This window comes from Misgurnus anguillicaudatus, chromosome 2 (genome assembly GCF_027580225.2).
Source record: "Misgurnus anguillicaudatus chromosome 2, ASM2758022v2, whole genome shotgun sequence".
In the NCBI taxonomy this organism is placed as follows: Eukaryota; Metazoa; Chordata; class Actinopteri; order Cypriniformes; family Cobitidae; genus Misgurnus; species Misgurnus anguillicaudatus.
The window spans coordinates 40,967,446-40,989,752 of NC_073338.2; the positions used below are offsets into that span (position 1 = coordinate 40,967,446).

General features: G+C 38.2%; 1 protein-coding gene across 1 annotated transcript; it reads right to left on the reverse strand.

Annotated features, from left to right (window-relative positions):
• Positions 1-453: 453 nt before the first annotated feature.
• On the reverse strand, positions 454-22,054 carry keap1a (kelch-like ECH-associated protein 1a). The gene is made up of 7 exons (XM_055203192.2): positions 21,730-22,054; positions 16,332-16,925; positions 11,418-11,774; positions 8,470-9,146; positions 2,210-2,415; positions 1,196-1,372; positions 454-1,111 (listed from the first exon to the last, which is right to left on the reverse strand). The coding sequence occupies exons 2-7, from the start codon at positions 16,539-16,541 to the stop codon at positions 936-938; spliced, it is 1,803 nt and encodes a 600-aa protein (XP_055059167.1). The 5' UTR covers positions 16,542-16,925; positions 21,730-22,054; the 3' UTR covers positions 454-935.
• Positions 22,055-22,307: the final 253 nt, after the last annotated feature.

The window sequence follows — 22,307 nt, forward strand, 5'->3', positions numbered from 1 at the left end:
TTGTTGATTTTCCAATTGTATAGTGATCATATATAATTATTTCTCATTAGAATAGAACCAGAAAATACAGAAAATGTGTATGTAGTATTAAAAACAGTATAAAAGTATAAGATGAAAAGTGTCAATTTTATAGGGTAAACTCCTCTTCCACTTGAGCAATAGCAGGATCTCTTAAACCTAAATACGAAATTAAATCCTAATTTCTAATTCTAATCGAATGACTTCAAGACTTCAGTCTCCTTAAAAAAGCTCAAGATGTGTTTCGTGGCAAAAGAAGTCACACTAAATACTGACTGATGCCTGAAGAAGACATTTAGCACTGACATTTTTTATTTTTTTTTATTTCTAAAACAACAAAGCTGGTGGTGGTGGCCTAAGACTTTTGCACAGTACTATATATATACTTGATTATAACTGCAGTTTACATTAGTTTATAAGAAAATACAAATAAACTTAAGTTAAGAAGAATGCATTAGGAATACTATTTAACAGTATTATAATTATAATGCATTATACAGGCTTCATGGAAAGTGTCACTGCAAACACTCCTGTACATAGATAAAGAGCAGAGTTTCAGAAACAATAATACAAACCAAGACGAACCTTCAATATTTTATCACATATTCACATTAAACAGTGCTTATCTGGACAAGTAAAGTACTATAAAACAAGACTCACATTTAAATTCAAAGTGTTCAGCAGTATGACAACACGATTGTGATCTTCATTCAATCACCCTGATCATGTGATCAGAGCTTCATTAGTCAAGTGATTAGAGACATTTCTCTCCATGAATCACTTTGTGGTAGAGAGCAATTTATTAAAAAACTAAATATTTTAAAGAAGAATGTCCTTATTGGCATCTCATGCATAAAGAGTTTCAAGGTAAATGCAACAACTTTGAGTTGTCTTCAGATGGCACATGGTTCGGATTGTTACACCTCATCCTCATTGTCCTCCTCATCCGGCAGTATTCCAGGGCAAGGTTCCATGGTTACAGCGACACCCATTCCACTGCGGCCAATGGGCATGTCTGTTAGATACGTCCATACATTAGTGCATGGACAGTAGTACTCCACGCTGGATAAGAAACCCTCTTGATTGAATCCACCTAAAATTGAATACAATTACAGATTAAAAAATACATTTCACAGATTTTTATTAGAATAATCGATCCGTCCATCAATTCATCCACCTAACACATATATTTTGCATTGGAAGACGGTTACTCCATGTGCACTGCGGCATTGGTTCATACAGGCCATGGGTTCCCATACATCTCGAGTTACATTATATCTCTCCGTTGACTTGAGCTGGGTTTGACCATCGTAGCCACCAACTGCATACAGGCAAGTATCCATACACACCAAGCCTACACACAAAACAGAAATCAATAATTGGTTCATTTAATATTTTATATTAAAGGAATAGTCTACTCATTTTCAATATTAAACTATGTTATTACCTTAACTAAGAATTGTTGATACATCCCTCTATCATCTGTGTGCGTGCACGTAAGCGCTGGAGCGCGCTGCGACGCTTCGATAGCATTTAGCTTAGCCCCATTCATTCAATGGTACCATTTAGAGATAAAGTTAGAAGTGACCAAACACATCAACGTTTTTCCTATTTAAGACGAGTAGTTATACGAGCAAGTTTGGTGGTACAAAATAAAACGTAGCGCTTTTCTAAGCGGATTTAAAAGAGGAACTATATTTATGGCGTAATAGCACTTTTGGGAGTACTTCGACTCGCCTGAAAAGTCTGCTCCCCTTCTCACTCTCATAATGGGAGAGGGAGGGTGTTACTGCGCCGAGTCGAAGTACTCCCAAAAGTGCTATTACGCCATAAATAACTTTTCTAACTTTATCTCTAAATGGTACCATTGAATGAATGGGGCTAAGCTAAATGCTATCGAAGCGTCGCAGCGCGCTCCAGCGCTTACGTGCACGCACACAGATGATAGAGGGATGTATCAACAATTCTTAGTTAAGGTAATAACATAGTTTAATATTGAAAATGAGTAGACTATTCCTTTAATATCCTGAAAATTTTTGGCATAAAGAATCTATAATTTTGACCCTTAGCATGTATTGTTGGCTATTGGTGACTTATGACTGGTTTATTAGGTACTTCACGTGACTATGGGTTTATGTTTCAAGTAAAAGAGTACTGTCTATTACTTGCATAAACAGTGCACTATATTTACCGAGTCCACTCCGAACAGTGTTCATAGGTGCCACATGCTGCCATGTATTAGTGTCTGGTTGATAGCGTTCCACTGTGTTCCATCGATTGTCTCCGTCAAACCCCCCCACCACATACAGATGGCCACAGCACGTGGCAACACCGGCCCCCAGTCGTGCCACTGACATGGGGGCCACAAATGTCCAACGATTTGTTTCTGGGTCATACCTGTAAAAACAATAAGCAGGAAATCCTAACAAACCAGGTAGAATATGATTTGTTGACAAGAAACAATTCTGCATTCTTTTAATGGTTTGGAAAAGTATGGATAAACATAACCGTTCTGTAAAATGTCTTAAAAAGAGGCACCAGAGCAATGTTTGTGGTAACGATGGTATAAGAGGAATAATTGAATCCGATCCTTTGAATTATTTGAAAATAATGCACACCGGTGGTGTAACGACACAACGCATTACCACCTTGAGTGTGCATTATTTTCTTATACACATGTCCATATTTAACCTAAACTACACAATAAAAAATTCTGGGTTATTTTCAAACCACACTCTCAGAAAAAAGGTACATGAAGGTACAAATGCTGTCACTGGGGCAGTACCTTTTCAAAAGTACACTTTTGTACCTAGAAGGTACATATTAGTACCTCTTAGGTAAACACTGGTACCTAGAGGCATAGATATGTTTATAAAACGGTTAGTTCCAATCCTTGATTCTCATTGGTCAATAGGTGTGATTTATTCACGATAAAACACTGCTATGACCGCTTCACCCAACGGTTCTATTTAATATCACTGCACCCTTAGCAACACCCTTAGCTTCGCGTCGTGCCTAACAACGCCCTTCAGCCGTTACTTATTCACGATACAGCACAGCCTCTCGTACCTTATTGCTTACATAAAGGCTAGATGTCTTACGGCGGAGTCACTAACGTCCTCACCTGGCGCCAGCGGCCATCTAACCACAGACAGTTCGCTCACTCCAAGCATTGAGTTTAGTGGTGCAGGTACTTTAAAGTGACCATAAGTTGCTCAATTTTCTACCAATTTTCAAACGGTTTGGTTTTTTACAAACGTTATTAACGTGGCTATAATTCTGTATAAGCATGCAGTGTCATAGGTACATCTTTGACGTTTATAACAAACCAAACCGTTTGAAAATCTGTAAAAAATTAAGCAAGTTATGGTCATTTAAAAGTACCTGTACCATTAAAACTCAATGCTACGAGTGAGCGAGCCTCATGTGGTAAGATGGCCGCCAAATTGCGGACGTTCCACTCAATTGGCCAGCAGCGCGGGCGAGACATCTAGCCTTTATACATATCTATGCCTAGAGGTACATACTGGTACCTCAAATGTACACATCTAAATTGTAAATATTAGGACCTTTTTAAAAGGTAATGTCCCTTTTGTACATTTTTCTGAGAGCACAGTGCTGGGCCAAAAAGTGACGTCGTTCATTTAAATTAACCCAGAAAATGTTTATATTTGACCCAACAATGGGTTAAAACAACTCAGCATTTTGGGTTGTAACAACTCAGCATATGTTAAATGGGTTGGGTTTTTTCCTTTTTTGACCCACTGTTGAGTTAAAAATAGTGAGTGAGTGTCTCTTTTATCATAAACCCCTTTGACGCGTGTGCAGTAGGCATGTATTTTGACATGACCTACCCAACACATATTTTGAATTTGCGCCCCTCGAAAGATAAGTCACCGGCCATCACTGACTGAAATCCTTTGAAGTAAATTGTATTACTCAGCTGTGGCCGTTTCATAGCCACTCATGGAGTTCTCAGTTTCATTTGAGTATCAACTTTATCTCAATTTAACATACAGTTTATGTATAGAAATTTAATGCGGATGGCATAGCTAAGTAATTTAGTTGTGTAAGAATCTGATGTGATACTGATGCTTTAGGAGAATTTCTCAGGAGAAAATTTCAGAAGCAGAAAAACTCATTGTCTATTGTTTCCTCTATTTAATCTTATTGCTGGTAAGGAGACATAAAAAAAATATTTGTGTTTTTTCCTGGTTGTGATATGACCCAGTTCCTGCTGCTGTGAAGGTCATCACACCACTGATCTACTAACCGTCCTTCAACGTGATGCCCAGCCAATGCCTGACCAATGACCACCGGCGGAACCAGTTTAATCTGCTTACCCGTTCACATACCCTGATAGTATTAATATATATATATATATAAATCTACCCGTTCTCACCAAGATGTGTACAAATGACACGCAGTGTGATTATCGTGCAATAGATACACCAAATTCCGATTTTGCGTGCATATGATACGCCAGTCCTTCCCATTCACTTATATGGCGAATCGTTTCGTGTCATTTTATTTATTGTTTTCTCATTTGTTTTCTGTTTTTTAAACCATTTTCGCTTGGGTTTAGGGTTAGATTTCAGATTTGTTTAAGCAGGTTATTTAATGTACAGGTTTCTCTATGTTTTTGTCTATATTTATGCCAAAGTCGCTTGGAGTTGGGGTTAGAGTTGGGGTTTGAGTTAGGATGTCATTTTTATATAACAAAAAGTTGTTCTAACCCTAAACCCAAGCGAAAATGGTAAAAAAACAGAAAACAAATGAGAAAACAATAAATAAAATGACACGAAACGATTCGCCATATAAGTGAATGGAAAGGACTGGCGTATTATATGCACGCAAAATCAAAATCTATTGCACGATAATCACACTGCGTGTCATTTGGTGAGAATGGGTTGATATAAATATATATGTATCTCTCTCAAAGGGTTTTTCTCCTCCTAGGAGTTTTCCCCCTGGACTAGCCAGGAGAGTTTTTCTCCTAGGGGTTTTTTTCATCCCCTGGAAAGTTTGCCACCATTGGCTTAACTTAATACTTTACAGTATACGTTACATTATTACTACGCTCGCTTTTCTATGCTTTTCCTACATCTATTAATGTAAAGCTGCTTTGAAACAATTAACAATTGTGAAAAGCGCTATATAAATAAAATTGAATTGAAAAAAAATTGAATGACACTATCACACCTTTATAAAGATTTCAAGTCTTACCACTTATACTTTGCTATCAAAATTGGTCTTCAAGTATTAAACAGTAATATCTACACTGCAAAAAATTCCTTGTTGTACTTCATTTTTTAACTCTTTCACCGCCATTGACGAGATATCTCGTCAATTAAGAGAAAACGCTTCCCCGCCAATGACGAGATTTTCCGTCTTTCCGCAATACCGCTATTATCCACCAGGTGACCTAAACTTCCGCAACTTATACAACCCGGAAGTAGCGCCTCACGAGAAAGAGAAAGAACGTGTATGTTTTAAAGATCGCTCTGCATCTGATCTCTATCAAAAGTCCTTAGCAAAAATGGAATTATCTCAGCTTTTTGCTTAAAATTGGGTGTTTTTGAAGAAACCTACCCATGTTTGAGAGGTGATTACAAGAGAACTAATGAAGGTAGGATGAAAGTTTTTTTGTTTGAAAGCAGAGGGTCTGTTGTTTCATCTGATTTATTGTTTGTTTATATATTTAAAGAAGAAAATTTTCTGGAAGGCATTAAACTTTTCTGAAAATCATGAAAAATGCTGGTGCTGGCTGGCAACTTTTTTTAAAAGCGCTGGCGGGGAAAGAGTTAAAGAGCACCTATTGTCCGAATCATGTGTTAAGGAACATGATAAGGAGCGTCACATTTCTGATTGATGTCAGAGGTATTCAGGCCAATTACAATGTACAGATTAGCTGGCCAATCACGGACACAGAACTTTTCAAATCATGTGTTTTTTGAACCATAAACCACGCAAACACATTTTATTATACTAAATACAAAATTATTTTCAACGTTCTTGACCAGTGAGATGCTATAAATGATAAAAATAGCTTAAGTTATTTCAACCTCCTCACTAGTCAAGAACGTTGAAATGAATTTTAATTTCAAGCTGATTAAACTTAAAAATTTAGGGAAAACAAGGAATTTTTTGCAGTGTAGAGTTAAATAACATCTTAGACCTGAGCCATAAATAGTATTTGAATCATAATGACACACAATTCCTAAGAGTTGTCATATGATCGACAGAAATGTCACAATTCAAAAAAGCCTTCAGCGAGAGAGGATAAATATATCCTGCCAACAATGCAACATCTCTATTAAAAAGCTTGCGGAGAGGGCTACTGTTACTGACCCAATAGTTTCTATGTCCCAGCTAAACAGGCACACACTGTGTCTTAAATTTCACACAGCTTTGAAATTTCAGATGATCTACTGATGCTCATTGTTTAAATTTCCATCAGGCTCTGAATTAAATTCTCTATCCGACATTCCTGGATTAACTTCCCACTTTGAGCTGCTCACTCAATAGGCCTGAATAAAGAAATCTGAATGAAAGCTTTTTAATCATTTTATCACAAACAGGTTAACTGTAAAAATAACTGCTTAAGGAATTGTCCAATTTCCTAAAAGAAAAATCCAGATAATTTACTCACCACCATGTCATCCAAAATGTTGATGTCTTTTTTGTTTATTCGAGAAGAAATTATGTTTTTTGAGGAAAACATTGCAGGATTTTTCTCATTTTAATGGACTTCAATAGACACCAACAACCAATACTCAACTCAAAACTTAACATTTTCTTCCAGCGGAGCTTCAAAGGACCACAAACAACCCCAAACGACAAACGAGCAAAACGATTGTCATTTTTGACAACAAAAATAACAAATATACACTTTTAAACCACAATTTCTCATCTAGATCCGGTCCTGAAAGTGCAAGCGTGACCTCACCCAATACGCCATGACGTCAAGAGGTCACAGAGGACGAACGCAAAACTCCGCCCCAGTGTTTACAAGTGTGGAGAAAGAGGACCGTTCCAACGTTGTTGTATGTCAACTGATACTAATTAATGTCTTTGAGTCAGTTTATTGTTTATAATGGTCCGCAAATGTGCGTTTTATATATGTAACACGTGACCTCCCTACGTCACTACGCATCTAGGTCGCACTGGACCGGACCTAGACGAAAAGTTGTGGTTTAAAAGTGCATATTTTTAATTTTTCTTGTCACAAATGACAATCGTTTCGCTAGATAAGACCCTTATGCCTCGTTTGGGTTGTTTATAGTCCTTTGAAACTCCGTTGAAAAAAACTGTTAAGTGTTAAGTATTAATTGTTGGTGTCTATTAAAGTCCATTAAATCCTGCAAAAAACATAATTTCTTCTCCACTGAACAAAGAAAGACATCAACATTTTGGATGACATGGTGGTGAGTAAATTATCTAGATTTTTCTTTTAAGAAAATTGACTATTCCCTTAATACAACTTATTAAAAAAGTCTAAATATTTCAAAAAGGCAATTTTCATTCTTATTAGATGTGTTTTAAAATATTACAAGACTAATAAGATACATGTACGAAAAATTTTGGCCGTATTGTAGGGGCAATGTGTACCACAGTTTTGTCTTAATTGAGTTATTAATGTAATTGTTCACAGTAATTGTGCGTAAATTATAATCTTAATCACATTTAAGCGTAATTTGTAGCAATGTTGTTTTCATTTAAAAGTGTAATGAAGGTCTTATCAAGCTGTAATCATTGTTAGTTAGAGCATCAACATAATTACTTTTGCACGCCAGACATTTCCTCAAACAAACCTTTGATAAATGCGTTTCAGTAGCCTTTCCAAAGTAAATATAGCAACCGCCTTATTTATCACAACACAATGAAGTCCTTTGTAGGATCCGTCACATTCACATGCGCTGTTGTAGTACTAAACAAAGACCGTCTGTTTCCACAAAGCAATCTCATCGTATTTGACACTATATGCTTATTGACTGGTAAATATATAAAATATTAACATCACTACACCTGTTCTGTATCGATGTTTTTTCTTCGAAAGCCCATACCTGACTCTTATCTGTGGAATGTATGTTATGAAACTTGCCTGAAGCTTGTTAGTCAAGTGTAACGTCTTTAGAGAATAAACCGAAACACAGTTTGTTCGACAAACATTCTGTACTTGATAAGCAACATATCTAGTAGCGTGTAACATAACCTTTCTGTTCATATTTTGCATGTATTGTTCTCCTCACAGCCAGGTGTGGTAAACGACCTTCGGTTACTATAATACAAGCCCTATGGTTTTGATCTGTCGCTATGCCCCGCGCTACTGTTTTGATTCGTACGTATAATAGAAAGGAAATACAAAATAAAGAGGAAAACCCCTACAGTCTAAAGCAAACCTCGACACAAAACCTTTTTGAGTAGTTATCTTCCTGTTCTTAGCCTCACCTCTCAACGCTGTTGTGATGTGTAGAGGCATGCGAACCCCCTACGGCATAAATGCTCCCGTCAATGACCCCGACACCCACTCTGTTTCTGGGCGTGTTGAGAGGAGCCAGCTGGGTCCACTGGTTAGTCATGGGGTTGTAGCAGGACAAAGCTCCAGACTCGGTGTTGTTCTGCAAAGAGAGGTTACGTCCTCCGACCGTATAAAGAAGGCCGGACAACACGCAGGCCCCTAAGCCGCTACAAGGAAATCCCATCTCGGCTAGCTTTTGCCAAACGTTCTTCCTTGGATCGAAGGCTTCCAAAGAGTCCAGGGAGTGTTGCCTGTAACCCCCTGCTACGTAGATAAGGTGATTTCCGCGATGAGGGGGTGGGGGCAAGGGTTTTCGGAGAGCCATGTCCTGAAAGATCTTGGATAGGAAGTCCTTGCAGGAGTTGGCCTTGCTCAGAATGGGACAGTACTGCAGCTGCCTTTTGAGGAAGGTGGGCGGCAGGGCATAGATGTGGACCGCATTGAGGAGGGCATGGAAGTATTGGGCACGGGTCTCCACGTCCCAGCGGACCCAGTCGATACAGGCCTTGTAGATCTCGGACTCACAAAGCACCTTTATACTGTCTTGACTGATTAACTCCAGCAGCTGACAGTGGGACAAACTGAAGAATTCCTCCTCTTTGGTTACCTGTGACACAAAAATAACACACAGAGGCTTATAGTTAAAAAAAATATGCCGAACAAGTCGACAGGACTAAGTTTATGGCTAAATATGCTTGTAATTCTGCACATGATCATACAACAGAATAGTTTTATTTCCAAAAATTAACTGTGTGCTATCATTTAATACAAACCCAAAAATGTACAAGAAAATGAATGCTGTAGAACAAGGAGTATTTATGTATCTTAGTGCATGTTAATTTTAGCATTTACTAATACATTTTTTAAATCAAAAGTTGTGATAGTTAAGATTTGTTAATGCACAATGAAATAACATGTACAATTGACATTAACAAAGATTAATAAATGATAAATAACTATATTGCATATTATTAGTTTACATTATTGTAAAGTTTTACTATTCATCTCATTATCATTACGCTTGAATGTGTTTTTGCATGTGTACATTCAGCAGAGTAAACCCAGCGTTAACCCTTACAGGCGAAGTGCACGATTTCTGAAAAACACTTTGGAAAAGGGAGTCGGGCCGAGTACCAAAACACACTTGTAGCCAATCAGCAGTAAGGGGCATGTCTTCTAACCGACATCGTTGCCTGGTTTGCTTATGTGTGGGGCGGTCAAAAGAAGGTCCTGATTCTATTGGGGTAGGTTGTTTAGGTGATTTCAAATGTCAACATTTCAGAGATCATGGACCCTGCCTTTAAATGCATAGTTCAGGTGTAAAATAATATATGTAATTTATAAAAAAATTCTGTAATTTATTAAAGCAAAAATTTCATTTATTAAAATTTTCTGTCATTTATTAAATAATATCAGTAATTTTTTAACATTTTCTGTAATTTATTAAAATAATACCTGTCATTTATTCAAATAATATTTGTAATGTATTCAAATAATATCAGTCATGTATTAAAATAATATTTGCCATTTATTAAAATAATATCTGTAATTTATTCAAATAATATCTGTCATTTATTCAAATAATATTTGTCATTTATTCAAATAATATTTATAATTTATTCAAATAATATCAGTCATTTATTCAAATAATATTTGTAATTTATTTTAAATAATATCAGTCATTTATTAAAATTATATTTGCAATTTTTTAAAATAATATCTGTCATTTATTAAAATAATATTTGTAATTTATTCAAATAATATCAATCATTTATTTAAATAATATTTGCCATTTATTCAAATAATATCTGTCATTTATTGAAATAATATCTGTCATTTATTCAAATAATATTTGCCATTTCTTAAAATAATATCTGTCATTTATTGAAATAATATCTGTCATTTATTCAAATAATATTTGTTATTTATTATATTATTATCCATAAAAAGTGTACACTCTAAAAAATGCTGGGTTATTTTCAACCCAGCTTTGGGTCAAAAAGGGTCGAGCCTAGCCTTCACAGAACCTTTTTATGTGGAGTTTGCAACAAGTTGTCCTAATGTTAACGTGGATGTCTTTCTGGTATGCCAGTTTCCCCCCACAGTCTAAAAACATGCTGATGAGGTATGAATTCAAGTTACTAAATTGTCCTTAGTTGTGTGGTTGTCTATGTCTGTAAATGCCCTGCAATGGACTGACCATCTAGGGCGGAGTTCCTCAAATCCTACCCTGGTGGGCCGGTGCCCTGCAGAGTTTAGCTCCAACTTTGATCAAACACACCTGAACAAGCTAATCAATGTCTGCATAATTACTAGAAAATCACAGGTGTGTGGGTTTGATCAGGGTTGGAGCTTAACTCTGCAGGGCACCGGCCCACCAGGGGTACATTCGAGGAATTCTGATCTAGGGTGTACCCTGCTTGTGGCCCAAGATTCTGGGATAGGCTCTGACCCTCCCATGACCTTGCATAAGCCATTTTGGATAGATGGATGTATGGACTCTAAGTTTAGAGATCCAACTGTATTAGATAAACATTCTGGCTTGCTAAAGACCCAAATATGTAAAAATTATTGGCGATCGTTGAAACAGTCATGCATTTAAGGGTTAAAGCATCTTAGACATTTCTTAAACATTTCTTGGGCGAACTATTCCTTGAATGCATTACTAATTATTTGACAGATGGATAATTTATACGAATCCATATCCATCTGCAAGGCAGACCAAAGCTCCATTGACATATCAATTAGCAGTACAGCTCTTTCATTCACAGGCAAACTGTTACAGGTCAATGGCTCAGTGCAGTTACTTAGGAGAGCACTGCAGGTGGCAACTATCGATCTCCGCTAACTGACACTTCAGGAACCAAAGGGCACGCACCTCATTGAAGTGACTGTTGATGTATTCTCTTGTACGAAGGTGTAGCTCTGTGCAACCGATCTCCTCTGCGAATCTGGAAAGGCCAATGACGTTAGACGGGTCCAGGTTCTTCGTGAGGAAATCACAGCACGCTTTGGCCACCTCTTCCATCTGAAATCTTATGGCGGTCAGGAGAACGTGAAGGACGCAGGTTTCTCCCACCGTGATGCGTGAGGTGTAGGCGAAGTCAATGAGGCGGCTGATGACCTGGGGGCACACGTCCTTTAAGGTGACCTCTGAGGCGTGGCATTCTTTGAAATTACTGGTAAACATGGCTTTGAAGTAAGGACTGCAGGCGGCCAGTACCAGTTTATGCACCTGGGGAATGTAGACAGTTGTTCGTGACTGAAATAGTTAACATAGCTAAGCTGTTGAAAGCTTCCTCACTTGTACGTAACAATAAGAATACATGGAAATGAAAACACATTTCTCTGAAAACCAAGCTTAAGTCATTTTTTTGTGATTTATTGTTTTCTACATAAAATCATCCAACATAAGGTTAAAGGGACACTCCACTTTTTTGAAAATATGCTCATTTTCCAGCTCCCCTAGAGTTAAATATTTGATTTTTACCGTTTTGGAATCCATTCAGCCGATCTCCGAGTCCGGCGGTACCACTTTTAGCATAGCTTAGCATAATCTATTGAATCTAATTAGACCATTAGCATCGCCCTAAAAAATAACCAAAGAGTTTTGATATTTTTCCTATTTAAAACTTCACTTTTCTGTAGTTACATCGTGTACTAAGACTGATAGAAAATTAAAAGTTGTGATTTTCTAGGCAGATATGACTAGGAACTACACTCTCATTCCGGCGCAATAACAATCAAGGACTTTGGGGACTATTTTCGGGCACTGCGTAATATAATTGAGAGTATAGTTCCTAGCCATATCTGCCTAGAAAATAGCAACTTTTGATTTTCTGTCGGCCTTAGTACACGATGTAACTACAGAAGAGTAAAATTTTAAATAGGAAAAATATCAAAACTCTTTGGTTATTTTTTAGCATGATGCTAATGGTCTAATCAGATTCAATGGATTATGCTAAGCTATGCTAAAAGTGGTAGTGCCAGACCCGGAGATCAGCTGAATGGATTCCAAAGCGATACAATTCAAATATTTAACTCTAGGGGAGTTGAAAAATTTGCATATTTAAAAAAAGTGGAGTAGATTCTGTGAAAATATACTTTACATCTTTAATATTGACTGAGTAAGGTCATGTCAAAGATAAATGTAAAATTTGTAAGTGAAATCAAACTTTAATGCTCCAAATCTCATAATTAGATGAAAATCTAGTCTGGAATGATTTCACAGATGGGTTCACATTTAACCTTGTTTTGAAGTAGTTTTTATGTGTCTTTCTTTCGAGAAACATTTTATAATGGGGTAAACTTTGTTTTGAATTTATTTTTCTAACCCTATTAGCCAATAACCCTTATTTTTGCCAGCTGGAAGCACCTCCTGAAACAAAATCACACGACTGTACTTGTTGTCCATTATTACAATAAAATGCCTTAACATGTGCTAACATAATTCTGCACTTGTAATGAGCACAATTTACCTTTGTGATCTGTAATTTACACTGGCAGGGACACCATATAAAATTAACTATAAAACTAACTTGGACTTGTTTCTTCAAGGGCTGCTGGTAGAAATATAATTATAGTAATCTAGGAGAAAAACTGATTTTTATAAGTCATCCCTGGCTCAAAAAAATGTGTTTGTTTGTTTAAAGTTTGTTTATGTTGTTAATTTAACTTGGTGTTACTGTTGGTGCAGATGCGGCATTATCAAATGGCACTGAAAAACATCCTTATTTGGCTAACATAATCAGGGAAAAGTCAACAACATTAGCATAAGTCAGCAGTATTCAGTTACATAATAATTACCAATACATATTAGGGAGACTTGTGCTGCATCGATATCAAATACTTCCATACTATATAGTAGTATATAATGTTGTTGGACACTTTACTATCTATTGCTGGACACTTTGCTATCCTGTGAGTCACCCAACAAAGAAGAAGAAGGAGAGATGTTCCCTATAGTATGAATTTATTCTGACATACTACATCCGCCATGTTTATACATCACGTGAAATATGTCATTGTCACAAGAAGTTAAGGGCAATTTATAGTCGTGCGTAAGTTCTACGGCGTAGGCTATCCGTAGCCTGTGCGTAGCTCTGCGTAGCCTGACATGCACCTCGCAAAAATTTTAACAGTGCGTCAGTTCTATGCGGACCGCAAGCGCTGTGAATGGTCCACCAGAACCCCTCCTGTCAGGTAAAAAAAACTGCATCATAGGTATTTCCATTTGCGACGGTGAAAACAAAGATGAGCCAAGTTGAGGAGTGACTCAACTCAAACTGCAATAAAAGTCGCTGTTTATTTACTTCCATCATTGCTGGTCTTCTCAAATCACACACAACAAGTTGCTGTTTCTTCTTCGTTTGTGGGTTAACTTGCCAAGCTTCTTCTTCTCTGACGGTTGTGCTGCTACTGTTGTTACACGCGTGGATACTGCCTACCAGCGGTTTGCCAGTGTGTTTGCACATCGACGCGGAGGATGACGCAAAAGTATAAATGAAAACCGACGCGGAACCTACGCCGTTGCGGCTGCGCCGTAGTACCTACGCACAACTATAACGTGCCCTTAAGTCTTTAACTTGAATGAAGTTAAACAAGTGCATTTTAACCACAAGGGAAAGCTGTTTAATACATGTATTTGCATTTGAATAAACCCACGTTACCGCTTTCAGACATTTTTTTTAATAAAACAACGCCTCTCCTTCTTCTTCTCCATTGGATAACTCCTCTCCGGGCCTCATGAGAAAGGCCCTGTCCCAAATGGCGCACTTCATGTAGACTGTAGGTCTCGTGGCCTTGAGCATTCTCGCTTAGTCTATAAGTCCGTAGATTGTCCCATCTGTCATTTTTATGCTCCGAAGTGTGCTCATCATTGCCCCCTTTTTGCGCCTGTGATGTGGTCTTTGGCGAAGCCCGCACTGCTGCAGACTCCACACACACTTTACCAACCCAGAAGTCCTTGCGAAAGAGCAATCAGACGACGGATGGGATAAGTCACACCATTTATCTTCTTATTTCTGGCGTGACGCTCGAGTCTGTCCCAAAATATGACTTCGGTGCGGCCTTGTGGACTCGCGTCAAGGGTCCCTAAGGTCTGCACTACATGATGTCATTAAAGTGTGTAATTTCACAAGTACGGAGTGTGCCATTTGGGACAGGGCTGAAGTAAAGTGTCAAACACTTTGGGATTTGACAGAAGTAGTAGGTCATCCGGGTACATTTTGACTAATGTTTTTCGAATACTATGAATACAGACATACTACTTGCCTTTGCCTACTTCTTTGTATAGTATGGATGAAAGCAGTTTCGGATGCAGCGTTAAAGGGGTCGCACACCGGCCACGCAGCTCAGCGTCGCGTATAACTCGGAGGCATCGTAAACCGGAAGTGCACATTAAATAGCGCAAGCTTCGTAAGGTAGCGTCTATTTCAAAATGCTAAATATACGTAGCCAATGTTAATCGTTAATGATTTGGGACAAATATGATGTTATTTAATGTTAAACTATGTGAGTGGCGCTCTGTGGCATGACAGGGATTTGAGCAACTTCCTGAGTCGTAGCTGGGCGGCGCGGACAGGCGGCACATGTCGGCGCCGGTGTGCGTACACTAATAGAAAGCAATGTGTTCGAGTTTTTTAGAACGGCGCAGCGCTGAGCTGCGCGTCCTGTGTGCGACCCCCTTTAGTCATATAAAAATTTTCGGAAAGCAGTAACGCGGCTCTATTCAAATGCAAATAGCTACAGAAAACATCTGTAACTTGTGGTTAAATTGCGCTCGTTTTACGTCATTCAAGTTAACGACTAACTTTGTTATAACAACGTATGTCACATGATGTATCAATATGGCAAATGTAGTACCTCGGAATTTTATTTATACTATCCATATTTTTCAAACTATATCGAAAGTACTCTTTTAACGATCGATGGGTGGGTACTTCATCTAATTCAGTATGTTCTGTTAAAGTTTGCGATTACGGATGCAGGGTTGGTTTAAAGCTAGAATAAAATAACTTTACACATAAAAATACTTTTTGATCCTGTCATCCATGTTAGTGATTTTCTAGTCTTCTTTGGTGGTGACAGGCTCTGCGTCCGAAACCGCCTACTACTTCCATACTATATAGCAGGCGAAAAGCACCATAGGCGAGGCAACTAGTATGTCTAAATTCATAGTATTCCACAAACAGTAAGCAAAAAGTACCCTGATGACCTACTACTTTCGGCAAGATCCCAAAGTGTTCATTTGATGGACCCTTTACTATCCCATGACCCCTGGGAGGGAAGTTATCTAATGCAAATACATATATTAAACAGCTGTCCCTTGTGGTTAAATTGCATTTGTTTAACATCATTCCATATAACGACTAACTTGTATCTGTATCAACATGGCGGATGTAGTACGTCCGAAATCATTCCTACTACCAATTTTCATACTAAATAGTACCTACTGTTTTAACGGTCAATGAGATACTTCATCTAATTCTGTAGCTACTGTCACAGTATGCGATTTCGGATGCAACCTGGATCGTGACATATCAGCCAATCTAAAGTGAATTTTTAAGTATTTTACAAAGTAGCTTATTCATACAAATTTGTAGAATGGTACAAAAACATATGACTATTTAAAATAATAGACAATATACAAACAACATCAATGGGGCAAAAGCAGACTATACAAAAATGGATGAATCATACAAATTCATACCATTTAGCCACACCGTAAAATAGTTTCGAATTGCTGTGAGATTGTGTATACACCTTTAAGGACGACCTCCGTAACACTCACCTTAAAATCCGCTGTCTTATCCTTGTATGTCACGTGTAGAACCACGTCACAGAGCATCTCATGATTTCGAAACTCATCCATGATCTGCATGGCTCTGGACGGATGACTTTCAACAGTGTAATCCAAGTACCCATGACCCCTCATGGAGGGCACAACAATAGCAGAAAAATCCTCTTCTTTGATGGGTCTCCTCTTTTTTTGACATATCATTCTCCTAAGCAGGAATATCACTGATATATGTAAGAAATGGATGGCGACTGCAGCGTTATAAAGTCTAGATCCATCCACGTGTCATAAAGAAATACAGACACAACTGGTGATCGCTTAAGGATAGAGAGCCATGTTTCTTCTGTCTGGTTAAAAGTCCATCATACCAAAGATTGTTCTCCAGCCACGTTGGCATCGTTGAAATATCCAGCAATGTACGATAAGTGTATCACTTAATCCGGTACTTTAAATACTCTCCATCTTTTATAGACGGGGGCTTTTTTAAAATAAGTTTAGTCACATGCTTCAAAGGTTTAATCCACGGCAGTCAGGACTGAACAATGTGAATTAAACTGTTTCCTTCTGAGATCTGTGTCCTTTTAAATCCTGTGAAAAACAGAGATATAGCATGAAATAAATATAGCTTGCACAGTTAAGATGACTAAGAAGGTTGTCTTTAAATCTAAAACTAAACAGGAAATGCATGCAACACATAATATACGAAGAACACAGCGGCGGTGATTTTATATGTACTAAAAAAACTATATAAATACAGTCTATGCTGACAGCTGATCAAAACTGGCTGAGTCACGTTTCACTTCCTTATTTTTTGACGGATGTCAAGCAATCTATAAAAACACACCAGCGAAGCCACACCCTTTATCAAAGACGAACAAGTGACTTCCTGCATAATGCAGCCAATACTTGTGGTTCAACAGGAATGGTGATGTATAAAATGCCTGAAACCTTTGTTCACACTAACATGGTTCTCAGTGAAGTCTTGTTGTTTATCAAGTCTAGATGTGGTTGTTAATCAGAAACCATTTTTTCATGTGTTATGTAACAGCTCTGACTTGCATGTCATCTTTACTTCTTGTGAGACTTTGTATCACTGGTATTGCACAAACTCGACCGTTGAAACCTGACATATTTCCCTTGAAATCCAGCTTATCACCACTAACCACTTCTGACAGCTTCTTTTGGAAATTACAGACAGAGTCCCTTTAACTGTGGCCTAAATCTCCTATAAAGGCTCATTGTGTTGTGCTCTCATATGCCATACTGCTAAACTGGAGTTTTAATACACTGAACGGGGGGATTAATCGCTTGATCTGGTGGGATTAACCATTAACTTAAAGTGTTGGTCTATTTCACAGAATCAAAGTCAATAGAAGTGGAACAGTTGTGATACGTGCTGCCAAGTAATGTTTGTCTGGGTTGATCCACGCTGTGTCACCTGGATGATCATGCAATAACTGGAATAGTTCTTCCTCTTCCCCAAAAAACTTTTCTTCAAATGTTGTTTTATCATTGAACACAAATAAACTTTTAGATTTTGTACTGTATTCCAAATCTTCTAAAAAGATGATTTATTATACAGTATAGACATTTAAATTATTGGTAATCTTCCCTTATTTTAAAGGGACACTCCACTTTTTTGAAAATATGCTAATTTTCCAGCTCCCCCAGAGTCAAACATTTGATTTTTATTGTTTTTGAATCCATTCAGGTGATCTCCGGTCTGGCGCTGGCACTTTTGGCATGGCTTAGCATGATCCATTGGGTCTGATTGGACCATTGGCATCGCGCTAAAAAAATAACCAAGGAGTTTCGATGTTTGTCCTATTTAAGACTTGGCTCTTCTGTAGTTACATCGTGTACTAAGACCGGCGGAAAATTAAAAGTTGCGATTTTCTAGGCAGATATGGCTAGGAACTATATTCTCATTCAGGCGTAATAATCAAGGACTTTGCTGCCGTAACATGGCTGAAGGAGGCGCAATATTGTTACGCAGAGCTCGAAAATAGTCCCCTTGGTAATTTTCAATATTAGGGGACTATTTTTCGGGCACTGCGTATCATTGCGCCTCCTACAGCCATGTTACGGCAGCAAAGTCCTTGATTATTACGCCAGAATGAGAGTATAGTTCCTAGCCATATCTGATTCAATGGATTATGCTAAGCTACGCTAAAAGAGATACCGCCAGACCCAGAGATCAGCTGAATGGATTCCAAAACGGTAAAAACTCTAGGGGAGCTTAAAAATTAGCATTTTTCAATATGTGGAGTGTCCCTTTAAAAATTCCATCAATACTTGCATGTCATGCAATGTCAGCATGACATAAATAACTAGCTCAATTGGTAGATCATTATAATAGCAATATAATTCGAACACTAGGGAGCACACATACTGATTAAAAGTAGCTTGAATGCACTGTAATTCGCTTTGGATGGAAGATTGATAGAAAGGACAGTTTTGTCTTATTACTGGCAATTAATGGTAATGGTTTTGATACACTGTAAAATGCAGCATGCCATGAAGTTAAAACAACTTGGTTTTGCAAGTCAATTCAACCTACAGTTTTAAGTTTTGGCTTGTGATAAGTTAACATTACTTATAAAATCAAATTTAAATTGTTTAACTTATTTTTTTAAGGTAAAGTAATAAAAATGTTGATTTGACAAAAATGCTGCATATTTTTTACAGTGTAAGTATTTTGGGATTGCAATTATACTTACATATAATTCATACAATGACAATGAAAAGATGCACTACTCTCAACTAAAAAATAAAAAATATATTTTTGTATTTCTTAATGTATTTTTTCTGAATATTTCCATTTAAAAAATTGTGGGCTCTGAGATAGATTATACCTGTCTAAGTGGGTCGCATAATAAAAAAGTTTGGGAACCACTGATCTTACTGATAACTGCAGCATGACACATTTTTATCGCACTGATAAAGAGCCAGTCAGACTATGAGCAGTCTGAAGGGTGTTTATGGCCGTGAGCAAAGCTATGAATCATTAAGACAAACAATAGGTGGAATAGCTGGGTGGTGATTACCAGGCTGATGGGAAATGCTTTGTGCAAATTTTGTTATTGGTCTGTTTGCATATCTGAGTGATCTGTCAGTTTTGAGATAGAATTAGACATGCTCATGCACACATCATCAAGAATGCATTGCAGTTGAAGAGATAATTTATGATAGTTTAATTATGGGGATTAACAATAAGGACGGCTTAGGGAATGTGACATTTTCAAATATGACTTGTCATGTTGTCATTTATAGCTATCATGAAACATGGATTTAAGGTTTATAATACACATCGCATGTGATAGTCATGTGCATCTCATCAGTGTTTTCTTAGTAGTAAATCGCCATAACCTTTTAGATGGAGCAGCATCTACTACACAAAGCCGTAGTTCACTGACAAGCTGGGCCATATCGCATACATACCACAGGCAATATGTTCGCAATAATTAATGCAAAATCGCCCTGATTGTCAGTGAACTACGGCTTTGTGTAGTAAAAGCTGCTCCATCTGAAAGCAGGTGATGGCGATTTAATCAACGAACCGACTTTACTGACGAGATGCGCAGGACAATCACATGCGATTTATCGTGCGGCCCTAATTTAAAGGGGACAAGTCTTTTTTAAGATGTACAATAAATTGGTGTCCCCAGAGTACATATGTGAAGTTCTAGCTCAAAATACCATATTGATAATTTCGATAAAACGATCAAGTTGGCGGCAGCCAAGCTCGATTCATTGCTCGTTGTCGCAACACATGAGCCGGTTCCTGGGAGGCTCGAGTCTGCTTGGTTCTCTGGTCGAATCTTCTGGGTCGGTTCCTGGGACTACCGCCGCCGTGCTCGATATGGTTCTTGGGTCGGCCGCTGCCATGCTCGATTCATTTCCCGGGATGGTCGCGGCCGTGTAAGAGGCTATCTCCCCGAGATGGATGAAGTTGATTCCCGGGATGCTCGAATCCTCGTCGGTTCCTGTTAGGGACGAGGCTTCTGAGTTGATTCCTGTAATGGTTGAATCTTCTGAATCGGTTCCTGTGATGGTTGAACTCTCAGTCTTCATCAGAGACTGTTCCTGTGATGGCCGTTCTGGTGTTGCCGGATTCACCCTGGCCTCCTGTTCTGTCGAATCCGCCGTGGTCTCCAAGCCCTCCGTCTCTCCCCCAGAGTCGCCCTCCCAGACCTTTTGTTTATGTTTATGTTGACGTGTCTGGAAGCCACTCTTTGGGGGGGTAATGTCACAATCTATCTGTGACATGTTTTGTTTCTGGTCCGAGTGTCGCCATTCCTCATCTGTTCCTGTGATTCATGTTGCTGCTACCGTGTTTGTACCTGCACTTCATGTTACCTGTTACTTACCTGTCTGTTATTTTATTCCCATGTTTTATTTCATGTTTTATGGGTTACTTCATGTTACTGGGTTGTTCTTTTTCACAGTTGATAGAAGCACTTAAACATGTAAAAAGTCAGATTTCCATGATATGTCCCCTTTAAAGCTATTTTTACTAACCAAAACGCATTAGTTTTTATTAGCTCAACTGGTAGAGCATTTTTGTTAGCATCGCAAAGGTCATGGGTTAAATCGGCAGGGAACACGCACTGATGTAAAAATTTTAGAGCTTTTACATATTTGGAGCATTTACAGAAAATTTTAAATTATTTGCTCTGACTTTTTGTAAAATAAAATAACATTAAATAATGTAGCTGTTATTCAGTAATGCAAAATTGTGAAAAGCGCTACAGAAATAAATTTTAATTGAAAAGAAAACTAAAAAGGTAACAAAACATTATATACAAAACCTAAAAAACGTGTAAAATGTATCTTCTAAGTAGTGGGGTGATTAAAATTGCCACAAAAGCTCGGAGTACACACAAGCAACTACTGGCCTGATTGGGTCAGCATAAAAATGTATTTTGTTTAGATAAAATCTCTTACTGTACAGCACTTTAGTTGTTGTTATTAGATCACATACCAAATATGGTGAACCCTTCGCCACGAGATGCGCATGGTTAAAACAAAAAACACCAACAAGTCCGTTTACATCAACTTAAACCTGTCAGGTAAGCGGAAACATATAAAATGACATACACCGATAACATTTTTAGAAACATAACCTGCACTACTTATGTTTTCATCTGAAAAAAGCAACCGAAAGAACTTTTATGAACTGATATTTTATGAACTGTTATCGCATCTGTAATTGCGCAATGTGTCGACGGTTAAAATAATGCTGATGCGCTGAAAAGCAAAAAACGACAGTTTATATTGTAATATAGCCTAAGTGGAGCGCGTGTTTACCCTGCGCCCTGGTCTCCATCTGCAGTAGTAACACAATCCTTTACTAGTACTGTACACCCAGTCACCCACTGAAAACCCTTACCTCATATCAGGAACCGGCGACAGTTTCCCACATCCACTGTACTCGCGTGTCAACCTGCACCCTGAAGACTGAGTGTTACACTAATAAATAGATTCCCCTCCGCGTATTCACAAGGTTGTGTCGTCGGCGCTTAAAACGCCAAAGCACAAAACAAATCGAAAGTTTTTCTATGTTGTGTCGCGAACCTCCTCCGTCTTCCAGCTGTCAAAGACTATGAAGCAAGCGGGCGCGACGTTGCGTACATGAGCACGGGCTCGATGGCGTTTTGCCAAACTCACACAGCGCGATTGACAACAGTAGAACTCTACAGAGGCGCGTACACGCTCGCGCCCGCGCCCGCTGGCGGTGTTCCAATGTCACAGAGTTCTTTTGACATCAGCATGACTGTGCAACTCCTCTATTTAGATGAACGGCAATGAAACCTAATGCCGTCTGACGAAGCGAAAGCAAAGATACAGAGGATTGTCAACTGCACTGTTTTTATTTAACTATACCTCTCATCTAATCATTTCTGGAGTTTTTATGGCACATACATATTTAGAAGCTGTTATGTAAAAAGCAAACAGACGCCCACAGGG

Coding starts and splice junctions, on each gene's coding strand:
- keap1a (XM_055203192.2), bottom strand. CDS start 16,541: ATGATATGTCAAAAAAAGAGGAGACCCATCAAAGAAGAGGATTTTTCT. Junction 9,147..11,417: donor TCAACAGTCACTTCAATGAG/GTGCGTGCCCTT, acceptor TTTGTGTCACAG/GTAACCAAAGAGGAGGAATT. Junction 2,416..8,469: donor CATCACAACAGCGTTGAGAG/GTGAGGCTAAGA, acceptor TTGTTTTTACAG/GTATGACCCAGAAACAAATC.